Consider the following 10065-nt stretch of genomic DNA (forward strand, 5'->3'; position numbering starts at 1 on the left):
TATTTGTATTTGTTATTTATTTTAATTTTAGTTACATTATGTCTGAATTTATTATGTCTGTATAGGTCTTTTCTTAAGTTTTTAGTTTTATTTAGTTTTGAGTTATTTAATACTTCAACAAACTAAATGGAAATGAAATAATATATATATTGAATTTATATATGTGTATGTACATATACAGTATATATGTATGTGTGTGTGTGGTTGTACATACACATATAATGTAGTTGGTTTTTTGGTGTTTGGCTTAGTGTTATGTTAGAATCATTATTATACTCTTATACCTTTTGTTCTTTAATATTTTGAATTGTTTTTAGCTTTATTTTTTTGTTTTTCATTTAAATGTTAAGTTTTGAAATTTTGTTGTATGCATTTGTCACTTTTATTTAATCTCTTTATTTTTAAAATGTGTATAGGTAGTATTTATAAAGTTTTAGCTTTTAGTTTTGGATCTGTTTTTAGTTGTTTTAATACTACAATTGATTGCTTCTGTTGTCCTCATTTGTAAGTCGCTTTGGATAAAAGCGTCTAATAAATGACTAAATAAATAAATAAATTGTATTCCCCTTATAATATGTATATCACATATATGGAAAGATGTAAACAAAAAAAGAATGACATGACTATTTTAAATATTTGTAATTGATTGAAACTTCACAAACAATCATTGTATCTGACAGAGTGCCAAGGATTCACAAGCAGTTCTGTTTATTCTGACCTAGACTGATAATACATTATGGCAGTCATAAAATATGCACCAATTATTAGATCTATATGAAGATTTTCATGCATAATCATATCATAAATCCCACAGACATTGATCAAAAACCAATATAAATGATCATCTCTCTACACACAGTACAAAAGCTATTATTCAAACAGCTGTGGTGTTGAACAGTGGGAAGGCAACTGTGGGAAGATGTGCAGGCCAGACCTGCTGTCAGATCTCCACAGATGTTTCATTTATGCATAAATAGTATTCCTGTAATAAATAGTTACCCGCTGACAAAATAAAAGATCACAGTATGCCATTTTGTACCTGAGATGAAACACTTAGCTGAAATTAATAATGAAAGTTGGATGGATGCCTGATAAAAACATACAGATACTACAAACACAAGATAATGCACACAAAACTATATGGAAATCAACAGCATGATGAATATACCTATGTGCATGATTGTAACTAGGTACCATGGACCATTCAATAATGTTTTTAGAAACTGATGCACTATTGCATGTACTTATTCTTCCTTAAGAAGAATGACATTTAAATCAAATCATATTTGTCAAAATAGTACTTGCAATTTGTGTAGTACTTCAATATCGAAATCTGAAAATATTATTGCAAAGATAATAATTACCTACCAAATATTTATGTGGGTTTGGATTAGATTACACAAGTTTAAAAAAAAGTGTCTCCTGCTAGAGAGGTGTTTTTTAGGCTTAAAAAAATCTGAAAAGCTAAAAAGATTAATGAGTCCCTTGCCATTAATTAGGCTTGTTTTGTTTTGATTATTCCAGAAAAGGAATAAGTTGTCTTGTTTTAAAAAAGCATGTATTCCTGTGTCTACCACCAAAAAATGCAGAGGTATGTGGGTTTATGTCCTGTCTGTCATTTAGAGACCCAGAGAACACATAAAACAAACACGGCTGAAGCATCCCTCAAAACACTTCCTAAATTCTCAAGTCACTGGCTGGTTTAAATAACCAAGTCTTTGGAACAGAATCTCAAAAATCTCAGCGATACAGAGGAGTATGGTGATGATGGTGAAGGTGTACATCGCACTGAGGAAGATAGTCTTCTCAAAGTGTTCAGGGACCATACACTTCGAGATGTTGAAGATCTTTGCAAGGGCACTGGCATTGCACATATAAATAGGATCAACCAGGAACCCAAAAAGGTGGCTCTGAAGCCAAAATGCTAAGACTTCCAGAATTATTCTCAACAGGACAGAGATGATGTAGAAGACTGTGGACACTGGCCGCTGAAGGATCTCCTCCTGGTCTATATTTTTACAGGCAGCATAAAGATGAAACACAGCTCCAGGTACCAAGACAGAGACTAGCTGCAACGCCCAGAATACCTACAAACAGACAAAAAAAACAAAAAAAAACTTTTTTATTACTTTTCTGTCTTTAGGTTTGTTTGTTTTTCACTTTGTCGTTTCGTCCTATACTATGGTTTTTATTTGGATGAAAAATGAAAATATGCTGACAATTTAGTCAGCCTCATGCCATCCAAGATGTAGATGAGTTTGTTTCTTCATTTGAACAAATGTGGAGAAATGTAGAATTACATCACTTGCTCACCAGTGGATCCTCTGCAGTGAATGGGTGCCGTCAGAATGCGAGTCCAAACAGCTGATTAAAAAAATCACAATAATCCACAAGTAATCCACACGACTCCAGTCCTTATTGTCTTGTGACTTGTAAATCTGTGTGTTTGCAATAAACAAATCCATCATTAAGACGTTTTAAACCAGTGCTTCGCTTCAATTAAAGTAACGTTAAGATGTTAATTGATGGCCTGGAGTCGTGTGGATTACTTATGGATTATTGTGATGTTTTTATCAGCAGTTTGGACTCTCATTCTGACGGCACCCATTCACTGCAGAGGATCCATTGGTGAGCAAGTGATGAAATGCTTAATTTCTCCAAATCAGGTCAATCAATGAAGAAACAAACTCATCTACATCTTGGATGGCCTGAGGGTAAGTCAGATTTCAGCACATTTTCATTGAACTATTTCTTTAATTTATCTCCGTGGAAGTGTCTGTTAAGGACTGATTTTTTTTACATCCATATTTTGATTATTGGATTTCTGAAATAGTTTCAAGGGTCCCGTAGACTGCATATACCTAAATGCCAAATCTTACAGTAACATGTTTAGATTAGTAAAATGAATTAATGAATGAATAAAAAGCTGTTAGCTTCCCAGAATTCATCTGTTTTTCTTCATTTCTACTTTCTACTTCTTCCTGCATCCATAGTCAATTTTGCCTGTCCTTTCATGCATATTTTGATACCACAATAGCAGATTATTAAATCCAAATACTTTCAGAAACTTTTACCTGAGGTGTTATAGGCCTGAACTGGTTGTAACAGTAAAGGTTTATTTCCCTTTTGTCTGGATCACAGCTGTAGTGGAGGGCCTCATTGCCATAGACGGCGAATCCGAGGACTCCAAGGAAAAATGTACGCACTGAGCCAAAAAACAGCGTGTGGAACTGGCCTATCACTGTCGGAGGCCTGAGCTGAAATATGCAATGAAGAGATTATAACATGCAAATGCAAGACCAGACATGCATCCACTAAAATCTAGTTTATATTGAATTTTTCTAATTTTACATGTAAAGATAAAACTTTACATTGTATACTTACACATCCTTCATAACAGTTTTTGATGTAGTTTAATGACATAATTTGGCTTCACAACTCTCACAATTATATGGTAGCTTGTCACCATCATTGCCAGTCTTCTAAGCCTCAGGCAGAGGCAGATGGCAATTCCGAACCTCCAAATGACCGTTCGCTTTAGAAACCCCTTGTCAATGCATTCTCTTTTTATCCGCAGTGCCTTCATCAATGTACTCACACAGTGCAAAAAAAAACAAACATAAAACAAAAAGGAAAATAACAAAGGCCACAGGACATGTGGTCAGCCCATAGGCTAATCCCTATTCAACTCTGTCAGCGAAAAAACAACTCTTGTATCTCACAATAGAACAGAGCAAACATGACAATTGCAACGAAATGCAATTGTACCACTGGGCAGATCACATAATGGAAAACAACAATTAATAAATTACTCAAATTCCTGAGCACACCTTAAACAGGCTATTCAGATCAAGGTAACAATAAATGGCATTTAAGTTAAGTGCATTTTTAAAACAATGGTTGGTTGAGTAATGATATCTTGGGATTTTGAGACTCTAAGACACTTGCAAATTATACTGATGTATATAGTTCCATAAACATATATATTTTTCTTTATTACATATATCTATATATTATATTTGTAGCTACACATCTACCTCAGTTAACTGCTTAATAGGCCTGTTTCTCTAGACCAGTGGTTCTCAACCTTTTTTCCACTGGGCCGCACTATGGTCCAAGTGCAAGTCTCACGGGCCGCACGCATATCATTTACATATTATGTCACCAATACAAACCAACCAGATTTATAATAGCCTATTATAGCCTAAATATTATGATATCTAATCGATTACATTCATTGAAATAAATAAATAATTATACTCACCATTAATAAAACACCTGTTGCTGTTGGGATGCTGACCAATTTTGTATAATTCGGCTCGAAAGGAGTAACAGCACAATGAAGTTGCGATTGTAAATTGCAGTCTGTAAGACGCGCACGGAAGCGTGACGACGCGCGACATTGCAGAAAATGTGCGTTCACAAATGTAGCCTATGTTGATCCAAATATGGAAAGCACTTTCGAATTTAATAATCTGAGGTTCTCTCCAGAGGTGTTTTGCCACTTTCTGCAATTAAGGATGATTGCTGCATAGTATGGTTGTTTCTATAAATACTACAGCCCTGCATTTCAGCCCGGGCCCGACGGGCCCCGACTTTTTTACGCCTCTCGGGCCGGGCTTCGGCACAATTTTCACGTCATAGTTCAGACGCGGGCCAGGCATCGGGCTTGTTTTAGGCTTCTCCTTATTTTTATATTTTAGACATTCATCAATTAGTGATGAAATTTTTTTTTTTTTTTGCCGTGCTGGTGGAAACAACACGAGACCGTGCTACGCAGCTGTCAAGAGCGGCTCGACGGTGTTTAGTGTCCAGCAGCAGCATGTATGGTGCGTGTCGTCAGCGCAGCTGAACAGTTCTGCGTTCAAATGCACACAATAGGCTAAAGCTTGCCGCAAAAGCACTGGCGAAAGTAATTACCATGAATGTGTCAGGGGGAAATAGTAAGGAGTTATTTGAATTATTTACTAATAAACTAGTGTTTTCTGAGTCGGTGTCGCAAGGATGAAGTTGCCGATCCTGACTCGCAATCTCCTCATTAGACGCGCCTTTAGAGAGAAGTGCATCTTTGCGGATTATGATTATAGTGAAAGAGTTTTTGATTTTGATTTCGTTAAGTAGTCATTTAAAGCCTTCTATAGATATATTTATCATGTCTGTGAGACATGTATTCGCTGAGTTTTGGTTCATTTGTGTGAAGCGCTGCTGTTCAAGACGAGACGGCAGAAAGCGCATCGTGTTTGTTTTCTGTATTTTATAAAAGCACAACGTTTTATTGATATTGTGAGTGCACACAAATAAAAGTATTTATATCTATAGATTTTATTTTAGGCAAGTCGTGATGATTTGAAGGCTAAATTTATCAAACATAGGCTATGATCAGCTCACTATCTGCCGCTGGTCGCTTGGTCATTACTTTAAAAAACAAAAACTTATTTTTAACGACCAAAAAATGCTCCAAACGTTTTTCTAAATTAACTTAATAAAAAAACGAAACGAAATATATCACTTTGCCATTACATACAAAACTGAACTATTTCAATATAGCTGAAACAGTAGTATAAGCTGTTTTGGGAGAAGGGGGGAAAAAAGACAGGCTCGGCCGGTAATTCTGATAAGCTGTCGGACAAGAGCCGGACGTATGTGTTCCTTTGCTGGCATTTTCCACATTTCGTTTTTCTCCCTTAATAACAAATGTGTCCATTCTGATGCTCAATTTTACAGAACTAATGGCTGCTGATGACTATTTGAATTGAATTCTGCCAAAGTGCGCGCTTGAAAGTGTTAGTTAAATGCGTAACGTTAATTACGTGAGTACAGGTCTGCTCATGTCTGAAAATAATATATGAAAAACAAAATTATTTTACATAACAAAAACATTATAGCTTATATTTGTTTAGTACATTTTTAAATTAATGTAAAAACTAAAATGAATTGTAAAACTGAAAGTTATTTTTTTAATTGTGTTCAGCATGGTGGGCCGCATTTGAACTCGTGACGGGCCGCGGGTTGAGAACCACTGCTCTAGACGTTCCTGCAGTGTTTCTACTCTAAAACTACAGCACGAGTAACGTTCACACGGTAAGAAACGTTTCACAAACGTTAAATCGTCTATTAAAAGTCCACACACCAACCGTAATCCAGGCGGAGAGCTGTTCATCCCCCTTCTTAAATCAGAACCGAGGTCCTGCTCTCATGTCACTGCGTCCCGAGGGAAAAACAGACCTGCTGGAAAAGCAGCATGTTGGGGACGCCTGTCTGACGGCAAGCTTTTTCGACTCATAAACCAAAGAGCAAACAGACAAGCAAGGCATCAAAGAAACGTAGCAAAGAATAGATCATTATGGCCACAGAGATGCTAATTACCGAAATAAGAGTACTGGGGTCTGGCGGTCATACGGTCATTGCGCACGTGATACACACACAAGCATAGGTGTCAATCAGAGTGATGCTTCATATATGACCATGCTTGATTGTTTTATTAGCGCACAGAGATCATGGTATAATAGAGGACTCTGTTATACGAGTTTACATTATTAGTGCGACACCATTGCCGTACTATAAATATGCGTTTGTCTATTTATAGCCTATTGTTTGTGCATTAAAAAGTCACTGAAAATAAAAACGCAATTTTCCAATTTCTTTGAAAATAAAAGTAGGCCTAAATGTGTAAATTACGTTCCATACGTCTGACTCAAAACTAATTTAAAATGCAATTCTTTATAAATAAATAAAATGCTTGAATATGCCTCTTCTCTAATGAACGTGTTTTAACTTTCTCTGGAAATTGCGAAAAAGAAAAAAAAAATCTGATTAAATGACTGAATCATTTGGGCATAACTAAAGCTTTTTTTTTCTTTCTAAAATGTGGCAGCTATGTGCGTCAGTGCTGGTTTTGGATGAATGAGAAGGAAATCCATAAACGGCATGTACCTTACTGCAGCTAAATATTTCAGTTGCATTCTTCTCTAATTCGATTTTTCGTCTCAATGCAGCTTTTTACATGTTGCATCAAGCGCGTCATAAATACCAGCAGATGTCACTAAATCAACAGATGACATTTCCGCATGCAACCCAGGTCGGTTGCGAATTATATCCATTTAGCCTATAACCAAAGGCCACATTTACATCAGACAACATCTGTGTTGTGGTAAACATACACAATTAGATATAAATTATTTTGTTCGTAGGATGTGAGTCAAGGTGAGTAACCAGTCCAGTTGACCAGTCCTAGAGAAAGAGAAAGAGTGGGGCATGTGATGCTTTTCATTAGTTGTCTAAAACTCATTCAGGTATGCAAGGCTCATGTCAAGTTCAGAATTTGATTGTTCCCTTCGCTGATCTTTAAGCATAGCAGAACCAGTAAAAGTTGTCAAAACACCACATCATTTCTGAATAAGTTTCTGGAAGTTTGAACTCAGCCTTCTATATGAGGCTACCAAAGCTTAAAGTCTTTGTATTCAGCATGGCACAAAGACGAGTTTTACAGACCAAAAGCAAGGACCAAGACAGGACCATGATAAATTGGTTCTGAGACCAAGGCCAACTGAAAAATCTGATTTCAAGATCTGATTCTGTCTAGACAAGGAACCTTTCTCATCAGCATTTATAGTCCATAAATGTATGTTTGCAGTCAGTGTCTGTTTGTTTTAATCCTTATAAGGATAAGAAGCCACCTCTACGGTGGCACCTCCACCTCAAACCTCTACGGAGGTTGAAATAAAAAATATCTTTATGTAATTATTTGGTTACATGCCGTGACACGACACAAGCCACACAAAAAGTCTTCTCCATTTGCGACACATTTTTTGCAAGGGACTGAAGAATTTCCTTTGTGCTATCTTGTTTTTTTTTTTTTCAAATACCTGTTTTTCCACTCTAGTTGTCCAGACCCAGTTGGCTTTCTGATTACGTATTTATTGCAATTCTTCCCTCAGTAAATCCCCCCTGCGAGTCATAGAAAGAGCATGAAAGAGCTCCAGCCGAACCCCGATAAGGGAGCGCGCGGACAAAAGCTGCACCTGACGAGTCCAGAAAGAACAATCCCAGTTTGCGCTACTGATGAGCGACTGCACCATATGACCAACATCATTCAGAGATGGGGCTGCGTTTTATGAAATAAATAAATACACTTTAAAACAGGACGTGAAGGATAGATAGATAGATAGATAGATAGATAGATAGATAGATAGATAGATAGATTGACTGATTTAGAACTGTTTGGTGCTGCGCTCTGCAACACTGTCCGCATTGAAATGGTGGCTCCTATGGCAAGCCAATTTAACATTGATTCCTTTAATAATATATATATATTATGCTTCTAATACTTGTTTTCTAATTAATAGTAATAGTAAAACTGGAATAGTTGCCAGAACCGAATACACACTAGTAAAAAGTGAATCGTGATTTGTGAACCAAGACTAGTGGCAAAGAATGAATAAATACTAGTATCAAATGACTGGTTACATGACAAGCCAAGTCAAGTCACCTTTATTTCTATAGCACTTTATTCAATACAGATTGTTTCAAAGTAATAAACAGGAAAATAGCATAAACTCAATTATGAGACAATTCCGATTCTGTAAAGCAGCTCTAAGACAAGTGCCATTATTTAGCTTAAGTCAGTTTAGTATTGATTCAGTTCAATAAAAGTGTAAAGTTAATCTATTTTGAAATGAGTTCATATCAGCTACAGAAGCATTGTCGTTATTCAGCTTGTGTCGGTTCAGTGTTGCTTCGATTCAGTTGGATAAAAGTGTAGATGTTGCAAGATATGATTTACCTAAAAAGCAGCTACAGAAAAGTGTCATTATCCAGCGTTTTTGTGAATGAGAAAATTAGATATTTGAGAAAATTAGAAATTTAAAACAATACTATTTACTATTGGACTTTATTTTACTAGTAGTCTAAAATATGTGTTAATAACATCAATACTTAATAGTTTGTTTAAAGAGTTAAATGTTAAATTGGTTTGCCACAGGCTCCCCCTTTACTTGTTCCTGCCTGTCAAAGAAGCCAGTCAACTTTTAGGGACGTGGCTGAAGACATCGCTCATTTCAGCACTAAGTGTGGCGGACAGCACCTCTCTCTCTTTCTCTCTCCCCACTGGACAACTTTTAAAACCCTTTCAACTCCTCTGCTTTCTAACCACTAAAACAAAATATGGATCACAGTTTCTCTGAGGATACCTCAGTTTATGAGAACTTCACAGATGACTGGACATCAGATGGAGGGGAAACGGTGCATTTCATCATTCGATGCGTTATCCCGTCGGTCTACATACTTATCATAACGGCTGGTTTACTGGGCAACATTACTCTTGTGAAAATATTCATCACTACCAGCGCGATGCGCAGTGTACCAAACATTTTCATCTCCAGCCTGGCCGTGGGAGATCTTTTGCTTTTGGTCACTTGTGTACCAGTGGACGCGTTCAGGTATTTCTATGAGGAGTGGATTTTTGGAACGGTGGCTTGTAAGATGATCCCGGTGATCCAGCTCACTTCGGTCGGAGTCTCCGTGTTCACTCTCACGGCACTGAGCGCGGACAGGTAAGGCAAAAAAAATCATCAATGAACAACTGCAGTCACTGTTACATTCACTACTGAATGAACGGAAGATAATGACATTTAGATATAAGATAATGATGTTTAACCAATAAAACAAGAGAAATGAGCAACAAACGTGATGTAATTTTTGTAGCTTATACATTAATTTTAATACAATTTTGACACACACACACACACACACAGACACACACACACACACACACACACATACACGCATATATATATATGTTCTTATTTGTTACACTGTTTTTTAAAGTTTAAATTGTTATAATGTTTTTATTTCTTCTATTATTTTGATTTTTCATTGTTATTATATTTCTACACATATTTAAAGTTTTGGCAATGTCAAGTTTTTCAACAGTCAAATCAAGTTTTTTACAGTCATGCCAATAAAGCAATTTTGAATTGAATTGAATATATATACAGTCGTGGTCAGAATTATTGGCACCCTTGGTAAATATGATCAAAGAAGGCTGTGAAAATAAATCTGCATTGT

General features: G+C 36.3%; 2 protein-coding genes across 3 annotated transcripts in view; one reads left to right on the forward strand and one right to left on the reverse strand.

Annotated features, from left to right (window-relative positions):
* Positions 1–1385: 1385 nt before the first annotated feature.
* LOC107689460 (gap junction epsilon-1 protein-like) lies at positions 1386–6330 on the reverse strand. 2 transcript variants are annotated; one of them, XM_016487456.1, is made up of 3 exons: positions 6131–6330; positions 3075–3257; positions 1386–2087 (listed from the first exon to the last, which is right to left on the reverse strand). In XM_016487456.1, exons 1-3 carry the CDS (start codon positions 6158–6160, stop codon positions 1686–1688), a joined length of 615 nt encoding a protein of 204 aa, XP_016342942.1. In that variant the 5' UTR covers positions 6161–6330; the 3' UTR covers positions 1386–1685. The 2 variants fall into 2 exon arrangements, with proteins under 2 accessions (XP_016342942.1, XP_016342941.1); XM_016487455.1 differs by lacking the exon at positions 6131–6330 and adding an exon at positions 3385–3524.
* Positions 6331–9162: 2832 nt separating this feature from the next.
* nmbr (neuromedin B receptor) overlaps positions 9163–10065 on the forward strand; it is an 8504-nt gene continuing 7601 nt past the window's right edge. The window contains exon 1 of the mRNA XM_016487457.1: positions 9163–9551. Within this exon, the coding sequence (XP_016342943.1) occupies positions 9163–9551 (389 nt within the window). The remainder of the gene's footprint in view (positions 9552–10065) is intronic.

This window comes from Sinocyclocheilus anshuiensis, unplaced genomic scaffold (assembly GCF_001515605.1).
Source record: "Sinocyclocheilus anshuiensis isolate Anshui unplaced genomic scaffold, SAMN03320099.WGS_v1.1 scaffold1480, whole genome shotgun sequence".
NCBI lineage: Eukaryota > Metazoa > Chordata > Actinopteri > Cypriniformes > Cyprinidae > Sinocyclocheilus > Sinocyclocheilus anshuiensis.